The sequence below is a fragment of the Peromyscus leucopus genome, chromosome 4 (assembly GCF_004664715.2).
Source record: "Peromyscus leucopus breed LL Stock chromosome 4, UCI_PerLeu_2.1, whole genome shotgun sequence".
Taxonomy (NCBI): Eukaryota; Metazoa; Chordata; class Mammalia; order Rodentia; family Cricetidae; genus Peromyscus; species Peromyscus leucopus.
In genome coordinates, this window is record NC_051066.1 from 43,416,156 (window position 1) to 43,437,842 (window position 21,687).

At 34.8% G+C, this 21,687-nt stretch overlaps 1 protein-coding gene and 1 long non-coding RNA gene across 6 annotated transcripts in view; one reads left to right on the forward strand and one right to left on the reverse strand.

The window, feature by feature from the left end:
- The window catches only part of LOC119087842, a 139,794-nt gene extending 125,652 nt beyond the window's left edge, over nucleotides 1–14,142 (forward strand). For 3 of the 5 annotated variants that reach the window (XR_005091330.1, XR_005091329.1, XR_005091331.1), the window contains 3 exons: nucleotides 9,992–10,096; nucleotides 12,837–13,004; nucleotides 13,637–14,142. This is a non-coding gene — a long non-coding RNA (uncharacterized LOC119087842). Of the gene's footprint in view, nucleotides 1–5,599; nucleotides 5,771–9,991; nucleotides 10,097–12,836; nucleotides 13,005–13,636 lie in introns of all 5 variants that reach the window. The other 2 variants (XR_005091327.1, XR_005091328.1) reach the window with 1 other exon arrangement.
- The window catches only part of Scn9a (sodium voltage-gated channel alpha subunit 9), a 145,086-nt gene that overhangs the window by 71,031 nt on the left and 52,368 nt on the right, over nucleotides 1–21,687 (reverse strand). Inside the window, exons 2-7 of the mRNA XM_028867387.2 lie at nucleotides 12,190–12,497; nucleotides 9,299–9,417; nucleotides 8,907–8,996; nucleotides 8,232–8,360; nucleotides 6,669–6,760; nucleotides 5,509–5,721 (exon numbers count right to left, since the gene is read on the reverse strand). Of these exons, the coding sequence (XP_028723220.1) occupies nucleotides 5,509–5,721; nucleotides 6,669–6,760; nucleotides 8,232–8,360; nucleotides 8,907–8,996; nucleotides 9,299–9,417; nucleotides 12,190–12,447 (901 nt within the window). The 5' untranslated portion in view covers nucleotides 12,448–12,497. The remainder of the gene's footprint in view (nucleotides 1–5,508; nucleotides 5,722–6,668; nucleotides 6,761–8,231; nucleotides 8,361–8,906; nucleotides 8,997–9,298; nucleotides 9,418–12,189; nucleotides 12,498–21,687) is intronic.

Genomic DNA, 21,687 nt, shown 5'->3' on the forward strand with positions numbered 1-21,687 from the left:
ACTGAGTTTGAACTTAATCACACTTCCACTGACTCCACAGCCTACCAGTTATATTTTCTCCATCTTCATTGGAGATGTCTCTGCCTTCTTCTCTTTCACTTTCTCAAAGACTTCTCCCTATCTCTCCTGCATTATCCGTTCTCTCTATCTCTCTTGTTCTAATATCCATATGCCACCTCCCACCTATTTCTATCTCTAGGACAAAAATTCCTATTAAAATCCACATTGAAAATGGGAGCCATGCCCCATTATTTAGATACCTTTTACAGCCTAACTGCCTATGCATACTATTCTTTTTCTTGCTGACTTCTCACTCATCTTTAAAATTCCCCCAGTAAGACTTTCATACCCCCTGGGCACATTTTCTCATGAGCGTCTTTGATGACTTCCACGTTGTTAAAATAGTGAAATTTTCACTAAGAGTAAGTGACTATTGAGTGCTCAGCTGTAAATGAAACATCTATGTATTTTATATGACTGTTTTACATTTGTGTGATGGCTTTAAATACTAAACATATGTAGTGCTAAAGGTGATTTTTAGAAAGTGAAGACATAGTTTTACATATCATTCCAAAGAAGTTTTGTTTTAGTGTTTGTGCCTTAAAGTTCTCAGTGCCATTTCAGTATGATAATTCTTAACTTTCATAAACTTTGTTATTTGTTTCCTGTGTGGTAAATGTATTTCCTAATTTTTATGTCTATTTTTTTAAATTTTTGTTTGGGTTTTAAGGGTCTGAATTGGTTTTGGTTTTTGAGTCAGGGTTTTTTGTAGCTCAGGGTGGCCTACAGCTCTGTCTCCCTGAAGATAATCTTGAACTCCTGATCTTTTTGTATCTCCCAAGTGAGTGGATTGGTTGGTTGGTTGGTTTAAGGTAGCCCTAACTGGTCTGGAACTCAGTATATGGGCCAGATGGCATTGAATTTAAGGTAATCCTTCTGCTTCTGCCTCCTAAATGCTGGGATTATACCCAGCTTGGCCTTTATACCCAGCTGTTCTGATATGTTTTAGTGAGTGCCAACCAAGTAGCTTCTTGGCAGAAAAGGAATATTAAAGAAACTTGTTGCTTGGAGTTTAATTATATTTAATATTTGATACCTGGTTGCTTTTTTATAATATTTAGACAAACATACATTAAGCCCTCATATAATAGGTCATTTGAAGTATATAATATTGAAAAAGTATGTATAGTTATTTCTGTTCTATCCATCTATAATAAATAATTCTGCCTTAGGCTTTGTCTTTGACCTTTCTTGAGAAGGCACTTCTTCTTCCTTACCAGCCTTCTGTGGTGTGTGTGAGTTTGTAAAGGGTCTGAGTAAGGCTTTCAAAACTGAGCAAGCATGCTGTGCTTTACTCTACTACAGACCTTTGCTTTCATTTTTAATCTTCATAATGAAAAAAGGTTTTCTATTTTCTTGGTCTTGGTTCAGTCATAGTACATTAACACTTGTATTTTGTTTAAATTCACTTCTCACATTGTTTAATTTTTAAAAGTTCTCTCTAATGTCTTTTAAACAATACTTGATTATATGGTTACATTAAATTTTGACACCCTTCCCAAGGGGAAAAAACAAAACTTGACTGTGTGGAGACGTTTTATTCTGTTATGGGAATAAGAGTATAAACTTTGTCTTGTAGTAACATGACTAGTCATTTCAAACTGAGAAATAATAATAGTAAAACACAAATAGCTAAAAGTCTATTAAGTCATAGGGGTCTCATACAAAATAGACCTTGTGAGAGAAATTTTATGTGTGATAAACATGGCTAAGATTAGAAGGGAATTACTTATACTATGTTTTTCTAAAAACTGAATCAACTTTTAATCTATACTGGCTCACAAAGTGAAAGCAATTGTGCTTTCTTGGAATTTTGATGTATTATTATTCATTCACTTATTATTTTTAATTTCAATTTTATTTTACTTTTTTTTTTGAGAGAAAGGCTCATTAGTCATTATGTGTCTGTCCTCATATAAAGAAAAACAAAGAATTGGCTTGATTTGTAAAGTACCCAAGTAGTATTGTCAGGTAATAGGTAATTCCAGGCTCACTTTTAGTTCAGTCTCTTTGGCTACATTATTAAAATGTGTGTTAGAAATCATACAGATTTCCAAGGTACCAGAGCATTTGCCATTCAATTGATTAGACAGATATAAATTCTTTAGCTCTAATGATGATGATATCATTATACTTTATAAAACTAATACCTCAACATCAAGCAAAATAATTAATTAAATGTCAATAAAAGCCTTTTCATGTTTTCATACTAGCTCCGATGGGCAGCACTAAAATTGCTAAGATATGCCATTAGATCCACATCAAATGATGGGTGATATTTGGTCAGACAACTATTGTTGTGTGCCTAATGGAGAAAATAAAGAAATATTTAAAACACAGTAAATCTGGTGTTAAGTATGGACGTCTTGAATAGCTTCCTAAGACTTGTTTCCATTCTTAAAATATTTTCACTGTGTGACTTGTCTACACCATAGTAGAGAAAAATGATTTTAAATATTGAAAGTAGGAAATATGAAGAAAATTGTTCAAATTGTAAATGTTGTCTTCTCTTTAGGGTTAGGTTATCAGAATCACATATTTGGATTCTTAAATCTAATAGTAGTCAAATTCTGTAGATGATTTTGTAGTTAAATTATATCAGAAATTGAATTATATAACATCAAAATGGAAAGTCTGAAGCAAATGTATATTCTTAACTCTTGATTCAGTCATGGAACCTTGATGAATGTCAGGCTATCTTGCTGATAACTTCCAATGTCATCCTCCAGGGAACAATGTGTTGCACCTCTTCTGGCTAAAGTTTATCTTTAGAGGATTTATTGATATGATTATCATTCTGTCACATCCATGAACCACATTTTATTTCAGTGAGTGGCCAATATAGATACTGAATTCCAACAATATAGCTGTCAATACATAGCCAATTGGCAACTGAGCATTAGTGTATTCATCTAAATTTTACCAGTAGGCATATAACCCTCTAAATGGATGTATTTGCATGGAAAATTCCTTCCCTAGCTGAGCAGACACATAAATACATTCATGACTAGTGTCTCCATTATTGGCTACAATAGATAACTCTACTGTAAAGGTCATAGTTGTCCAGAAAACTTCTTTAAGTAACAAGATTGCTTTGCACTACGTGTTGGTAAGCAAGTTACTAACATCCACGGCACTTCAATAAATACATTTGGAATGGTAGAACTTCACTTTCAAGGTAAAGGAAACAGTGTACCTGGGGATATAACTCAGTGGGTAGTGCTTTTACATAACATATGTGAGGTCCTGGGTTCAATCTCCAGGTTAGAAAAATAAGTATATAAATGAGTAATAAACAGGAGGTATGAGAAATATAAGAAATATAAAAGCAAACTAATGTTTAAAAGTAGTCTCCTCTGGGTCATTTTTGTACATTCGGTTCTGATAGGTTATGGGAACTTCTGTTATGCAATATGCATCAATGCCTTGGTACTATTTCCTTATAGACAAAAAATAATTTCCTTTCTGTACTATGTTCTTTCAAAAGTCTTGATTGCCTCTATGCAGTGATTAGTGATAAACCAAATGATTTCACTATAGTAAAAATAATGAAAAAACAATGAGTGCACAAAGGAATTTTAAGGTGACCAGATATTGGAAATTCTGAATTCCAAATTGAGGTCAACCAATCTTGTTGGCATGGTAACAGAAAGAAGCATCAGTGCCCATGATTTAAACTGAAAATTTAGCAGTTAACTAAAAGGAGAAAATGTTAAATTAAATCTGGCCTAATAGAATCTCCATACACAAAGAACTGCAACCAAATGTACAGAAATAAACTATTACTAAATTCACCCTTACAACAAGCAGCTGTGTCTTAACCAATCACAGCAGCCAGACTTCAACTCATCACCACTGCCAACTGATCAGACCACGCCCATGTGAGGCAGATCATGACCTGTAAACCCTAAGCAGTTTCTCTAAGTCATGACCTCTTTCTGTCTGTAAACAGGGCCTGTCTAATTGATGGACTGAGCTGTCTGAATCTCTTCTTGAGTCAGCTGGATTCATGAATCATTTTTTGCTCAAACAAATTGTAATAAAAATATGTTTGAAGATTTTCTTCTAATCAAGGTCTGAAAGATGTTCAAGCTATGAACTCTGAATAGGCTAAGACTCAGAATAAAAGGCATGGTAATGGCACAAGTCTTAAAGAAGTTAAATTTAGATAAGAATTGCAAATAGAACTTTATAAAAATAATGTAAGTGTAGACAATTATTTATTGTATTCATCACTTCTATAGCAAAGAAATTAAGAAATTATATTTTCTACAAATTGAAAAGTGAAGATATTGAAAAATCAGAAACTGGAAAATTATAGCATGATAAAGAGAAGGAAAAATGATAATTTGTAACAAGCTGTGATAGTAATGAATTACATATTACAGGATTTCCTGTGGGACTTGGAGTTTTCTCCCCATCTGCCCATCAACACTCCTTGGGTTACTTATGCACTTTCACTGTCTCGGATGGGCTTCATTTGCTTTTACTTCACCAGTTGAGAATTGAAAATTATCTAGAAAAAGTAAAAAGTAAATTCCCTGCTATCTAAGGAAATTCCAATGTCTTTTTGGCAAAGGATGTAAGCTGGTAAGGCTTCTTGTTTTCTGCCTTATGCTGAGGTCAGGTAATTTCATGTCCTAAGTTAATTAGGCAATGTCACACAGACACTATCCAGGTATCGAGACGGACACAGCCCTGACTTTATTATTGCTTCTTGTTCATCAACAGCTCTTGTGAAAAACGCTCTAAGGAGAAATCATTTAGAGAAGATGCAGTGTGTTATGAGATGTTTTGCATAAGCTTCTGTGTCCAGGAGAATTCTGAGATTATGTGCAGATCATCATGTACTTTTGGGGAGACTCCTCTGAATTAGTCTTTGCTGAAGCCTTCAATCATAAAAGGGTACTGTCAGGAATAGCTACAAAGCCTGGCAAATTTATCATTATTTATAAGAATGGTGTTGATTAAACTAAGTTGTTTTGCTGGATAAAACCTACATAAATATTATCAACAAATATCTTAATAGTGATAGTTCTAACACTGTTACCATTAATTTAGCTATAAGAAATTATAGTTCTAAGTATAATCTAAATACAAAATAGAATTGTATTCATATTACATTATATAGTTAATATAAGTGACACTAGAGTAAAATCCATGTTACACACATAAATGCAATAGTCTATGTGAGTTATTATTATTCCCTAGCAACTTGAATCTTCATCTTATAGAAATTTGTTATGGAACTAACCCAGCTTCCCACACACAGAATCACTAGAAAGCGAAGGAAAAGAGAGACTTATACTGTCACTTCTAACATGATAACAGTTCATATACTGACAATACCTTCAAAATAATTAAAATTCAGGCACCCATGCACTGTTAGAGGAGAGTTGAGCTTTTGGTGTAATTTCTACTTGACAGTAACTACAAGGGCATTCTTACTTTTCATTTCTTCTTCACTCTCAATGGTATCCATGATGCTTTCTAACGTTTCATTCTCTTCAAGTTCCTTCCTGAAACATTTATGCTTTAGGTTGCCCATGAACAGCTGGAGTCCAATTAATGCAAAGACACTGAGACAGAACACAGTGAGGATCATGACGTCAGACAGCTTCTTCACCGACTGGATCAGGGCCCCCACGATGGTCTTCAGGCCTTAAAATGTAGGGGGAAAAGTACATTCACAAGGACATAAAGGCTCTGGGTGAGAAACAAATCAAAACACAAGCCTTACTAGAAATGCATGCATTATGTCAAATCAATGGTCTTTAATAATTGAAACCAGAGAAGTCTTCTGGTTCAAAAGTGTGGATCTGCACAATTTGCTTCTATGAACTACCACAAGTGGTTAAAACTAATAAAATATTCCCAAAGAATCACCAGATTCATTAGTTAAGTGTGGTGGTTGCTGAAACCATAGCCACACTTACAAATATAATTTTTGTAACTGCTAATTCAGTAAACGTTGGTCAAACAAACCACCTCTACATAATGAAACTAAAGATGTAAGAAACTGAATAGAAGCACACAATGACAACGTCTACTGAACCAATTTTCAAGTAAGAAACAGTTTGTTAAAAGAGATAAAACAGTGTCATGCAATGCCCACATGCTTATATTTCTTATCTTCTTAATTACATGAAGTTCTGCTTAGTTGAAATTTTCCTTCCTGAAAAAGTGGAAAATTAGACCTTTGGCAGGAGGAAAAATTTCAAGTGGAGATGTGAGCCAAGTGGTCATCTGCCTTCTCCAAGACCCATGCAGCTGGTTAAACTCAAGGGCTGACTTTTTAATAAAGATTGCAATACAAAAACAGAAGAAATGCAATTGGGTTTGAATTACAAAAAGAAATTCTTTTCTCCAAAAGATCAAAATCAGCCCCTGTGTTTAACCCCACTCTCACCTGGAATGACTGATATTGTTTTCAATGCTCGGAGAACTCTGAACGTTCTCAACGCTGAGACATTGCCCAGGTCCACAAACTCTGTCACATATCTGTAATAGGGGAGTTTATACACAAACACAGTGACAACACACACACAGACAAAGAAAACTCCCAAACAGCTGGAGTTGAGTGGCCTAATGCTCCACACCAATCTTACCTGGGATAACAGAAATAGTTTTCAAAGCTCTCAAGACTCTGAAAGTTCGAAGAGCTGAAACATTGCCTAGGTTTACAAATTCTGTTAAATACCTGTAGAATTAAATCAGAGTTATTCAGAATCTAGGTAGAGTCTTAATACTTACCCGTGCTGTTACTCAAAGTATTTTCTATATGTAGTTTGGCAAGTCTTTTCCTATCCTAATTTAACCTAATGTATATGATTTGAATTATTTGACAAAAGTACAAGTATTGTATTTTAATGTGGTTCATATGCTTAAATAGTCAAATGTTATTGGCTTAGTATAGTAATACAGAGTTTTAATCTCCTACAAAATATTGAAAGCACTATACTAAGTAAAAGAAGTCAAACACAGCAAATTTCTTTCAATTGGAATGTCCAGCATTAGAGGTTTCCATAGAGTAAAAGCAATGTGGTATTTCCAAGAGTCTGTATTAAGAGGAGACTCATAATCAGTGACAGATTTCTTTTTGGAGTGAATAAAATATTCTCAATTTAGATAGTAGTGATGGCTGTGCAATTTGCAAGTATACTAGAAAACACTGAATTGCATACTTAAAAATGATGAACTTCGTGATACATGAATTATAACAACAGAGAATGGGGAGCCATGAGAAGAGTACCCATATTTCCATTTTCTTATCCATAGGAGACAACAGAGCTACAGCTTCTCTATTGGAGGAAACCTGATGAGTAAGGAGGTGGGCAGGGATGAGGGAATCTGAGACTAGAAATCTAAGACCCTTCTGAATTGTCAAAAGGTCTCAGGTAGACTTTGATTACTTTTATAATCCAAGATAATAGAGGAAATTATATAGGGTTGAGATTTTAAAAAAAGATTTCTGACAAATGCATTTGCAAAAAGATATGAATAACTGAAAATCATACTTAAAGTAGACTATGGTGTATATGCAATAGCTGTATAGTACATTAATGATAGGAACAGTGTGTGATGACAACTCTGTTAAGAATATTTTTTTTTTTTTTTGGTTTTTTTGAGACAGGGTTTCTCTGTGTAGCTTTGCTCCTTTCCTGGAGCTCACTTGGTAGCCCAGGCTGGCCTCGAACTCACAGAGATCCGCCTTGCTCTGCCTCCCGAGTGCTGGGATTAAAGGCGTGCGCCACCAACGCCCGGCAAGAATATTTAACTTTTTGTTTTAATAGACTTACTAGCTCATGAATACAGGTACTGTGCTTACTATCAGAGGTCTTTAGTGAGCATTATGAGTGCTTCTCACACAAATATTAGCTTTTAAACAAAATCTCAAGAAAAGTGTGTACCTAATTAACATTGTATGCCTACTCATATAATACATGCCAATTCAAGTTCAGAGCAGGAAGAAAGATAATCTTTACATTAAACATGTTTTGGGTGGAAAACACTTTCTGAAAAAATATGTGAATAAGTAGTTTTTATACAAGTCCATTTACCTTTAAATATAGTTATTGTATGCAAGAACAATCAGTCTCCAAAAGTTGTTTTTACTGGAATACTATTCTGACACCATAAAATTTCCATTTAAAAAAATTAAGAGTACTTACGCAAAAACAATGACTATAAAATCCAGCCAGTTCCAAGGGTCACGGAGGAAGGTGAATTCTCCCACACAAAAGCCTCTTGCAAGGATTTTTATGAGTGATTCAAAAGTATATATCCCAGTAAAAGTGTATCTGAAGTAAAGAATCCATTGAAATGTTAGTTGTGAAATGAATAACATCTCATTAAAATCTTTACATTTATTATCCCTGATTAATCAAAGGAAGGCATCTCCTGGAAGCTGCTGATGAATGGATCATCCCACCTCACAGAACATACTACACAAGTGACTTCCAGAAACTCTTAAAGTGTCCTTATCAGAGACACTCACAGAAGACACAAATACTGAAAAGACTGAGAACATAGGTATTAGATCTGACTAGACAGTCCCAACAGAGTGACTAAGAACAATATAGTCACTAACATGAGATTTGTATCGTGTTTATGAACATGAAGGGGGACATGATAAGTTCACTCTTCAGAAACACGGTAGTATATAATGATTCAAACATATTCCTAGTGAGTTAACACAAAAGAAAGAAAGAACTCAAAATTGTATGCACGAGAAGATTAACTACATTGTTTTATAGATTCATTTAGCTTCTCAACTTCTGTTAGGAAAAAGAAAGCATGAAAACGGTCATTTAACTCTACTTTAAAATATACTAATGCACACTTACTCTACATTTTTGGTCCAGTCTGGAGGGTTGCTCATGGTCATGAATATACAGTTGGTCAGAATTGTGCACATGATTAGCATGCTGAATAAGGTAGCTGCCAGTCAAGGAATGTGGGACACCACAAAAGGAAGAGGTGATGATGACATTGATTGAAATGCAAACAACTTTTCTTTAGAAAATAATCAAGATGGATGCATAGATTATTTTTTTTGGTGCTTTGAATAAAATTAACATATTCTAAAATACTAACAAGACCACCCTCTCATTCTCTTTTGAGAATAACTTACATTGGAATCTATAAAGCTCTCTCAAGGTGCAGAAGAGCCCATATCTAGGTCTGAATACAGGAGCAAACCCAGTATCCCACTTAAGCTAGGCTTTGGAAAGGATATGAATGCACTAAAATCTTAATAGATATTCTTCTTAGAGGACTGAAGGGGGACAGCATGTACAAAGCAGGTGTGGCGTTGAAACGGAAGATTGCTTTCCCTTTGTTCAATACTATAAAAGTCTGCAAGAGGAAAAAGAAACAGGATGAAGCTGTGCCCCCAACATTTCCAACCAGCATATTGTTGTGAGCAGTTCATTCCTCCATATCATAGTGCAGGACAGAAGAAAAGCTGCTGTGGGACTTTACAAGCAGTTCCAATGCATGGAAGCAGGTGTCAGTCACTTTGGCCAATGAATTACAAGGCTGCTTCTTTTCAATAAATGAAGAATTGAGCTATATGCAAGTATATATCTATATCTGTATCTATATTTATCTATCTATCTAATCTTGGGATGCATGCCCAATTTTTAAAAATTGTAACAATACATCGTTGTCTACAAAGTTCATGCTGATTAACCCCAAAATAAAGTTGCCAGAAAAAAAGTCTCATGATGTAAATGTGTTTGTGAGGATGTGTTGGAGAACAATTAGAGTTATTCTCAGCCACACACAGGCCATGGGGAGTGAGGTGAACACTTTGAGGGAACTTCCAAGATATTAAGTCTTTCCTTTGTCAGAGCCCTTCAATGATTGCAATCACTTGTCATAACCGAAATTAATTTTAAATATAACTTTTCTCTCTTCTATTATACAGATTTTACCATTGGGCAGAAACTATTTCTGAATTCTACCACAACACCTTGAGAGTTATAGAGAATTGTCATGGTTAATACAAAATGGATTACATTTTTTTTTACAAGTAAGGCATGTCAGAGTTGGATGTATCCTTTCTTTCCTTGGTGTTTGTGTATGTGTGTGTGTGTGTGTGTGTGTGTGTGTGTGTGTGTGTGTGTGTGTACATGCATGCATTTACCTAAGGGTTTTGATGTACATATAAATGTGTACATATGCATGTGAGAGCAGAGGACAACTCAAGTGTATTTCTCAGGTATAATAGACCTAGTTTTTATGAGACAGAGTCTCTGACTGGCCTCTACTCTAAGATTTTGCTAGGCTGGCTGGTCAGTGGGCTCCAAGGGCACATCTATCTCTGACTTCTCAGGGCTAGGGATATAAGCCATAATGCCCACTTTTCTTTTTAATGTGGGTTCTGGGTTGGAACTCAGGTCCTCCTTGCAGTGCAAGTACTTTGATGATGGAGCTATCTGCCCAGCTGGGGAACATCCTTCCAATCAGTCACTTTATTCTCATATTTTAGTTGTGTAACTGTAATGCTCAAAAACTAAAAAATGTGTTTGCTAACATTCATTGAAATTTTGAAAAATAATATATACATGTAGATAGCTCAATTCTTCCTTTACTGAAAATAAACCATCTTGGAGTTAATTAGCCAAATTCCTTTTTAAAATTTCATTTAAAAATTTAAAATAAAAAATTTTTTAAAATGTTTTGTTTCCCTCGAGACAGACCAGTGACTCATGTCAATGAACACTTGCAAGTAAAGATGAGTGGACTAAATGGTACACTGTGTGACTCAGTGGGCCACACTACAGCTTCTACAACAAGATTCTTCTTTTTTTTGTTTTTGTTTTTTTCCCTTGGTTTTTGGTTTTTCTTTCAAATTTGTTTTTGATTTGGGGAGTAGATAGGGAGATAAGTATGATCAGAATGCAATTTATAAAATCCACAAAGAATCAATAAAAGTATAAAAAAACAAACAAACATGTTTTGTTTCAGCCAGTGCAAGGTAAGTGACATCTCCCATAAATTTTGCATTTAGTTAAACAAATTGACAAATGATAACTACAAAATAATAGAACAATCCAAGACTAAGTTTAAATCATATTTTCATTTTCTGCACTTAGAAGGCAAAATTCTTGTGTTATCTAGAAGGCAGTGATATTTTTCTTCTGTTGTCTTGTTTACTGAGATTTATATGTGTTTATAAACAGGCTTCCAACAATAGATCTTTTTCACCAAATTGGGGAGATAAGCTTCTATGTCTGTACTTTTGTATGGGAAATCTATTTTTCCTTTTTGAGGTAAGTATTGTCTCAACAATCTGTGCCTTCTACAAATGCATAGTGAGGAATTGTGTCAAAAAAGGCAAAGAACAGAGTCAAAACTAACATAAAAACCACTATGCTTTTACAGTCTTAGCAAGATCAAGTTACATTGCTTTTGAAATAAAAAAAAAATGACTTTGGTGTTCTAAATTTTTTCCTATTATTGAAGACTGATTTTCCCTAACATCATATATGCTGATTACCGTCATTCTGCCTCCTACTCCTCCCAGTTCCCCCCCACTTCCCTTTTGCCTGGATCCAATCCCTTTCTGCCTCTCATTAGAAAACAAACAGCCTATTAACGGATAATAATTTATGCTATTATTATTCATTTGTGGTAAAACAAAATTAATGGAATTTAAAAATACACACACAGGAATTAAATATTACCATGAATAGCTGGCAAGATGGCTCAGTGGGTAGAGGCATTTTCTACTAAACCTGATGATGACTTTAGTTGATCCCTAGGCCTCACATAGTGGAAGTAGAGAATTGACTCCCACAAAGTTGAGAATTCATCCTTGCACTCTACATATCAAATAAGTGTAAAGAAATTATAGCCATAACTATAAAATTACAGGTGATGTGTTCACCGTGTCATACCTAAAAAGGAAGACTTCCTATTGATTATGTTAAAAAATATTCAAATCAAATCAAATAAGCATGCTAATGCTACTACCAGTTTTAATGAAATACTAGAAAAAAGTACATAGTCTCAACATCCTAATTTGTATTTAGTATAAGACGAATGAAGTCATTAAGTTTCATGTATCTTTGTATGGAATGAAGTCAAGAGAACCCTACCATTGAAGTCTCAATAACTTACTTTCTTGTCTGCATAGTATGGGTCCAGGTCCTCCAGGGGCTCCGACACCATTCCAGGGGGAATGTCTCCATAGATGAAGGGCAGCTGTTTACCAGCTTCCAAGTCACTGCTGGGCTTGGGACCTTCTTCATCATCTTCTTTCTTTTCATCTTTATGTTCCTTGGCTTTTTCTTCAGAAATGCGTTGTTCAATGAGGGCAAGAGACTGTTTTGTAAAGTAGACAAAGCTCTGTGGTCCTGGGGGAGGCAGCATCGCCATCTTTTCATCCTGTATATTTTATTTCCCCTTTAGCTCCTTACCTAAGAGGCCTGGGTAAAAATAAAGAAGTGAAAACATAACTACATGGCTTCTCTGGAAGACAATTTAAAAATTAATGTCAAAAAACTCCAGCTTAGAGGTGTGTTTGGTGAATGTGATTGTTATTGATAGCCAACCTGATGGGATCTACAGCTGCCTTGGAGACAGGACCCTGGACAGAACTATGAGGGATTATATGTGGGGTCTGTGTGTGTGTGTGTGTGTGTGTGTGTGTGTGTGTGTGTGTGTGTGTGTGTGTGTATGTATAAATTGGGTTAGTCTATAGATATGACTGTGAAGGAGTATCTAGATCAGATTAACTGAAATAGGAAAAACTTCCTTGTATGTAGGCAGCATGATTTCTTTGTCTGGGATCTTGAACTTCATCAAAAGAAGAAAGCTAACTGAACCCAAGCATTCACTACACTGTGCTTCCTAATTATGGACAGAATGTGACCAGCTGCTTCAAGGTCATGCTTCCATGACTTGTCTGCCATGGTGGACTGCACCCTTAAACAGTGAGTCAAATTAGACTCTCTTTTCCTTGAAGCTTGCTTCTTGTCAGAAAGCAGTTACAGCAAAAAGAAATATAATGGATTAGTAGAATACTTTCCTTTCATGCACAAAGGCTTTGTCTCTGAATTTCAAATCCAAACAAATAAACAATAGATTCAAGTATAAGAGGTAATGTGTATATAAATTCAAACTATGAAGTAACCCTGCTGGGCAAGAAATACATATTGCTTCTTTGTTAAAATATTTGAATCTAACAATCACAACTCTAAAGTGAAATAAAAATTATAATTTCCAGGGGAAAATGTTTTAAACCCGCTTTATTTTTCATCTGTATATATATATATACTATATAATATATTAAAGCAATCAGTGAAGTTGTCTAATGCTGGTCAAATGAAATAACACTATTGCCAGGTATAGTCAAAGTTATTTAAAAAGAAAACAGGCCTTTTCTCTGGCACTGGTGTTGATGTTGAATTATTGAATGTGACTGTTTCCAGAGAACATCTCTGTATTTTAAGGTGAAAAGTGAAATGTACAGGATATGTTTAGAAATGTTTACTTTGATCATAAAGTGTGCTTTTCTCAAGGCTTCAATAGTAACATAAACCTTGGATTTTGTTATTCATACCAGGAATCAGAATTCTTCTCACTGTGCTCAGCATGGAGGCCCGTCACTATAAAGCCAGAACTCCAGAGTCAAAGGCAGAAAATCTTAAGTTCAAGACCAGCCTGGGCTACACTGCAAATCTTGCCTGAAAAAGTGAAAATAAACTAAAACAATAACAACAACTAACTTGGCAGATTGTGTCTTAAGGGACTTCATCACTTAGAGGGTAAATTAAGAAGAGTTGCTATATTCTGCTTTTCCCCCCCAAAGTCCATTATAAACTGCACGTGAATTGTAGCAATGACCATAATAGGTATATAAATGCAGAAAGAGGTTGTTGAAACGATTTTTTTTTCCTGGATTTGTCCAATTCCCTTGGAATAACTAATAAGCTTCGATTAGGACAAAGTGGATTACTTTCCTTCTCAGGCAGCTGGGCACATTGCAAGTGAGCTGGATGAATAACAATGCCCTAAGGCGCCGGGCGCACGCCTTTAATCCCAGCACTCGGGAGGCAGAGCCAGGCGGATCTCTGTGAGTTCGAGGCCAGCCTGGGCTACCAAGTGAGTTCCAGGAAAGGCGCAAAGCTACACAGAGAAACCCTGTCTCAAAAAAAAAAAAAAAAAAAAAAAAAAAAAAAAAAAAAAAAAAAAAAAAAAATGCCCTAAGGTGACAGAAGCAAAAATGAAATCTTCAATATGCAGAGAGATGTGGAGGTGAGGTGTGGCTCATCTGTTACTACAGCTGCTTCCAGCTTCCCTTATTCTGTTGGATGACTAATTAAGGACATAAAGAAATTGTAGGTTTCTTCAAAGAAGTTTAGAAACAATAGAAGTATTTTTGAATGTAGTTTGTTTTAAGGTTTCTGGAACAAGCTCAGCTTTTGTGAGGAATGCTTTTTATAGTTTATGAGGTAGGGGACATGCCATGGTACACTTCACATTTCCTTTCTAGTCTGCTAATTCTTTACTTACAGGAAGTAGCTCACCAAATACTAAATCTGCACAGTTCATTATATCGTATATTTATACCTGTGAGAATTAAGAGAAAATAGAGCTTTGTCTTCAACAAACTTGTGTGTGGAAAAGGCACACTATCCACTCCAAAGATAGACTTGGCTTCACAGTAATAAAGGCAAATATGACTAGGATAAGTAGCTTCCAGCATCTTTTCTACTCTCACAAAGAAACACACAGAAAGGTGTAAGCACAAGTCAGGAGATATCACAGGTTAATAGAAGTTCTGGGTGTGGCACAAAGTTCTACATTTTTGACATAAATGGTTGTGTCTTTTCCCTTTCTCTATTTACTTGCTACAATGGAGAACTGAAAAGTGTTGTGGAAGCAGAGACAAATTTCACAAGATAGAATATACTGAAAGTCATGCAATGTTATATTTGGAAATAACACATCTGTGCTTATTCACTCAGAATTATGAAACTGCATAATCATGAGTAAAGAAGAATGGCCACAGGCAGCTAATATTATTACTGTTTGTGAAGAAAATCTTGATAATTAATTAACTGTACTAGCTCTGGGTTGACTCTGTTTCTTTGATACAGTGTGTAGAACTGTCATCACAAACCTACTGATGTAATTCCAGATGTTGGTAGCTTTATTGAATTTATATTAATTAAATTTGATAAGTAAGCTCATGAGTACATTTGCCACTAATGCCTGAGACATTCCACAGCATTTGTGGAACACATACAGACAGAGTTGCCCAGACTCTTCAGTTTCAGTGGGCTCTTGGTGAGCATGATTAAATGACTAATGATTATATGCATTCTAAATAGGTGGCAGAGATGTCTGTTGTTCCCCTCTCAAGAATTATTTGTCAAAATTCCATGTAAATAGACACATGTCATGACCTGTGATGTCTAAACTTTCCCATTGTTCTTAAAGTCACCGTGTGCATTCGGTGACCTCAGATCTCCTGGAACTGGAGTTACAGATGGTTGACTCACCATGTGGGTGCTGGGAAGGGAACCCAGGTCCTCTGTAAGAGTACCTATTGCTCTTAATTACTAAGCCATAACTACAGTCCCCCAAAACTCTTTAAAATGTTAAATGAAAGACATAATTGACAGAGAAAAAGTATGTAAGAACCACATAATATCAAAAATGGAAGACATTTAGAAAAAATAAAGAAAATATAATAAAAATGACAGATGAAAATGTTTCCTTATTAAGGTTAATGTAGTAGTATGTCAACATGCAAAACTCAACAAAGAACGACATGACTACACATATACATATAGTTAGCCAACATTTCAAGTTATCTATGTCAAACATCACAAGTAGTTGAAGAAAAAAACTAAAGGGAAGTCAAATATAATTTATTAATGTATGAAAAAATTAATAAAATAATGATATTTGAGATGAAATGTCTAAATAATATGAATAAATAAGGTACACCACTGTTTGTATAGATATTTTGCAGATCTAGCAAAAGTTTTAAATATATTGGCTTATGTTTATTGCCAAATGCTTTCCTTTCTAGGAATTTATCCAAAGCCAATAATGTCAAATTCCTCCTAACAGTTATGAAGATGTTTATTGAAATGTTTTGTACTGAATAAAATTGTAATCAATACATATATTAAAGTCAGAATTTATTAAGTAACAAAATGAACACATAAGAATAAACCTGAACAGCTTTTGAAGAGTGCTTTCATAGATTAATAGTTTATAAACAGCTTATAATGGATAACCGATGAACTGCAATTTTCATTCACACATGTTTTAAACTGAAATGTAAATGTATAGAAGTACCTTCAGTATGTAATGTGTTTAATAAAAGCAATCCCTGGTCTGCAATTAGTAATTATTCTTTTACAAGATTTATTACATTTACTTAAGTGAGTATGTGTTTCTTTAATAAAATATTAAAATCATGTTGTACCTCACATGGTGTGAGGTGAGCATCAACTTTTATGGCTAAGTTTTCTCCTTCTCTCTCATGTAGGTCCAGAGGATTGAACTCAGGTTGTCATGCTTGATGGCAAGCAGCTTTACCCTTTGAGCAATCTTACTAAGCCAATTATGTGCTATATTAATAGACAAGTCTTGTTGATTAAATTATACTTTTGTCTTAAATATGTTATACCATAAAATGCCATATTCATATTAAAAATGACACATACTTTTAAACAAAGCATTCTGATCTCATTTTTATTTAGCAAATAAAATAATATTTGTTGCTACCAAGTTTAACTGGTACTTTGAACTAAAAGGTTATCACACTTTTTATTATTAATATCATTATATATTCTTTAGAGTGAAATTACAATAACACACACAAAGTTAATAGTTTTTTATTTCATTACTATTTCATCCACTTATCCTTAATCTTACAGTAAAGGGCTGTTTAGGCAATTCCCAAGAAGAAAAACTAAGTATGTTATGTTGGTACCTGGAACTTTCAAAAGTTTAAATAATTACGGAGGCATTTTGAACTCCGAACTCTTTTTTAATAACACTAGAATTCATTTACCTAGTATCTCTATACCTATTATTTATTTATGTATCACTTATGTTTGTCCACTCATTCATCTTTCAGTTTTTTCTTCATAAATATTTTTAGTTATACAATGCCAGCTTCTAATCAATAATAGTGGCCTTTTTCATAAGGGTATCATCTCTTAGTGTCTGTATTGCCTATGGAGTGACAAGAATGGTGTACAGGTTAATTTCATGAAATTACTGGGAACAAGAGGGGGAAACCCCTAGAGTCCATGGGTCTGAAAAGCATAGTGCAGATGAGGTAAGGAGATAGAAGCAGAAGGCACGAACATGATTGGAAAGGAGAGATGAGAGTCGGCATGTGGGAAGGACAAAAGAAAAGAAGCTGGTTAACTCAAGAACTGTCTGCTCGACAACCTGTGATATCACCCCTTCTTTATTCAACTGTGAAGCAGTGTGATGTACTCCTAAACTGAACTGGAAAACAATTTCAGAATGAGTTACACTGAGTTACAAGGGTGTTCACTTCCATGGAAGCTAGAAGCAGGGTGGAGTCCAGAGAGAGGGAGACTCTTGATTACGGCTCCTTTGCACATATATGCTAAAATGCAGCCTAGGTGTCAGGATACCAGGAATATAAACAGAGCTTGAAGCCATCCCTTCCTTCTGAACAATGAGTTATTTGGGGGAACAAACCTACATCTACACATAGAGAGAAGCAACCTTCTCCAAAAGCAATCCACTCTTTTCCCAATGGGAATTAGACAACAAATGACAAATTGATTTTCCATTACTACCAAACAGAAAGCTGTAGAGCCAAGTGAATGTACCAAACACTTAAATCTGGTTGAAAAAAAGTACATATATTATAGATATTAAAAAAGATAAAACTGGTGTTCCTTGAGAAGGTTGAGGAGACAGAAAATCTACTACATAAAACAATAGGCAACTAGAACACTAAAGATACAGTTCTTTATAACTAAAGGCATGGTTATAAAAATAAATTTCCAATAGACTGTTAATAAACAATGTCAGAAATAGAAGTTAGAAGTGCAGTTGCCTTTTAAGTACACATTACTGGAAAGTTTAAAAACTTCCAGAAATCAGAGCACAACTGTACATAAATGGCCATCAGATTACCATTAAAAATTCCCCCAACCACCTTTTTGCTCTAACATAGTGAGAGAATCTCTGTTTCCACCTGCCTCACATCTAGTCTGATAGCAAATATAACAGTTTTTGAGGTATAAAGAGACTCAAATTTATTTCATTTTTCTCTGAAAAATTATTTGGATTTAAATGGTACTTGTAATAACCAGAACCTGGAAACAACCTAGACACCCTTCAACTGAAGAATGGATAAATAAAATGTGGTACATATACACAATGGAGTACTACTCAGCAGGGAAAAACAATGACATCATGAGGTATGCAGGCAAATGGATGGATCTAGAAAAGATCATCCTGAGTGAGGTAACCCAGACTCAGAAAGACAAACATGATATGTACTCACTCATAGCATACTAGATGTAAAACAAAGATGACTAGATTGCTACTCACAACTCCAGGGAGGCTACCTTAAAAAAAAAACTAGAATACAAGAAACAGTCCAGATTAGATTGGTTAGCAAATAGTATGAATAAAAGGAAGGAAATTTGCTTTGTTAAAAAATGTTAACTACATAATATAATGGTTGTCCAAACAGAGAGCAAATCAAAATGTGGCATGGAGTTTGACCAGTCAATGGAATTAAAGAGGAGAAGGTCTAATGAAGCTTGATGTAGTCTTCAAGTTACAAATTTTAAATAAGTACTTTATTTCCTTCTCTTTGTCAAACCACTTTATTAATTATAAACGTGGAAAATAATTTTACAATGTGACAAGAGTATCAGCTTATCATTTTGCCACCTTGTTAGTTACTAATGCTTATAGGAAAAGTAAATGTAGTGACTGAACAGATAGGTGTATATGAACATACCATATTGCCATTGGAAAAATAATGTGATAGTGAACATAAGCTGGGGGAATAAGCAGAAGAGGTGATGTCTCAATCTTATATCGGGTTATGGTGGTTTGAATGATAAACATCCTACACAATCTTGGGCATCAGAATACTTGATTCCCAGTTGGTGACATTGTTTGGGTAGGTTTAGGAGATGTGACATTGTAGCTGCATAAAGTGTGCCATGTAGGAATGGACTTTGTGCGTTTAAAGACTTGTCAGTTCTAGGTCATGCTTTGATTCCTGCTTTCAATTCAAGATAGGAGCTCTTAGCATTCTAGTCCAGGACCTACGCTTGCTACATTCTGCCCTGTATCTCTACAACTCTGGACTGTTACTCTTTGGAAATCTGAGCTCAAGTAAACCTTTTCATCTGTAAGTTTCCTTGGTCACAGTGTTTCATTACAGCAATAGAAAAAACAACCAATACACAGTGGGAATAGACACAAGGTGGAAGTAGAGAGAGGTTCAGGCATGTTCTATTGAAAAGTATGAATTCAACAAGTAAAATTAAGACAAATATAGTTCAAATGGATGGGAACTTGAAAATGGCAAAAGGAGGATTGCCTAAGTAAATAAATTCTTTATTGTTCAAGTTAGAATATTAGAAAATGATGTTTAAAGGTAATGAAAATGAGAGGGCAGCATAGTCCTAACACATGTGAAGAAAAGGAAAAACATAGGCAGGGAATGACTAGAAGCATGAGATATTCTGTGAGATAACTACCACGGGTTATTTTAATTTTACAATACTAATTAGAAGAAACAAAATAAGCTATAAATTGTGGGGAGATTCTGAAAATCTAACTTGAGCCAAAGAAGCCAATAAGATTCTAGTGTAGAAAACACCCATCATCTGCATTGGACCCTCAAAGTAATGACTGCTTCATATCTCTCCAAAGTTATCTATTGAGAACACTTAAATCTATTTGGGGATAAATTGCCAAAAAATTTGCAACTATAGGGTGTGACTGGGTAGTGGGGTGTATGTCTTTCCACAATATCAGATGCCCTGGTAACCCTTATTAATTCTCCATGATGGGCTTCTGTGCACAGCTAATCTACCTTACATATAAGCAAGAATTTTTAGTCTAGAATTAATGAGTCTTATCTCCTAAGTATTTCCCTCAATACTGGAATTTTAATTTTTCAAATGTATGTTAAACAGTCATCAAGGAATAATTAAGTATGGCTTCCACAACATACTTACATCATAGTCAACCCACGTCCTTTGTGGTTTTTGACAACAGCATATACAGGAATTACTTATGTAACTTAAACACACACAGATACTTGAGCATACCTGGTGATTCTGAAATGGGAAGGGCCTACCTAATATGCCTTCCTTTATGAACTATAATTTGGTAATGGGAACTTTTCATTAAGAACTAATTAAAATAAATGTGTGTTGGGGGGATCGTGAAGATTAGATGAAAACTTGCAGGAGCCAGTTCTCTCCCTCCACTGTGTAGGTCCTGGGAATTGAACCCTTGCCCACTAAGCAAGATCTTGCGGGCCCAAGAACCATTTTAAAAATAAAATATATGTTTATGTGAGCACGCACACACTAGTGGAGGCATTTCATTAGTCAAAATAGAAGACATTTGCTTTAAAGATACGTTTTTGAATTTTGTTTTATTTGAAGAACACACAAAATAGAAGCTTGAATTATCCATTTGAAAGTTGGAATGGGTAAAAATAACAAATAACCAGTATAGACGGATGGTAATAGTAATTGTCATTAAGACAATATTTAGAACTCTCTATCATTTTATCATTGAGCAAAGTAGAGTTGGAATGAGGGAAAAAGTTTGAAGGGAATGAACGAAAGAGGAAGATAGATAGATAGATAGATAGATAGATAGATAGATAGATAGATAGATAGATAGATAGATAGATAGTTGATAGAATGTTTAGAGAAGAGAAGGAAGACTACAGGTGACCAAAAAGGAAATGAGAGAATGACAAAATAAAAGAGTGAACAAGTGAAAAATACCCATGATTTCCTAGCATACTTCCAGCTGCAAGACAGCAAAAAAGCAAAGCAAGATTTTCAACATGTTAATTTTTATTTTAATTCTTTATTTTTTAATCCTCATTGGTGCCACTGACATGATTTCATCGCCATCAGGAAGCCCACTTTTGAATCTTTCTCTCTCTGTATTCATTTGAGACATGCAATGCTCTCCTCAGGGTATTCTACATAGTCAATCATCCCTCAAGCCTGCCAGCTCTAATGTAACCTCAGACAATCTGTTGCTAAGCAATGAGCAAGGACAAGGATGAACCATTGCTGTGGTTAACTAACCAGGAAGTACATTTAGCCTTTCTAGTATTTATTTTAGAAAGCTGAATTGCCAACTTTCAGCAGTAGATGACAAAATTTCCTACCAAAGCAAAGAAATGAAAAGAAACATTCATTTTTATCAGCCTCAGAAGCAAAGTTATAGCTTATTTTATTTTTTTAACACTTGTTTATTTAATTGTTGAGAATTTCATATTTAAGTATTGTATTTGCATCATTTACTCCTTTTCTTCTTCAACTCCTCTTATGTCCTTCTGATGCCTTCTCAAATTCATGGCCTCTTAATTCTTTAATTATTTACACA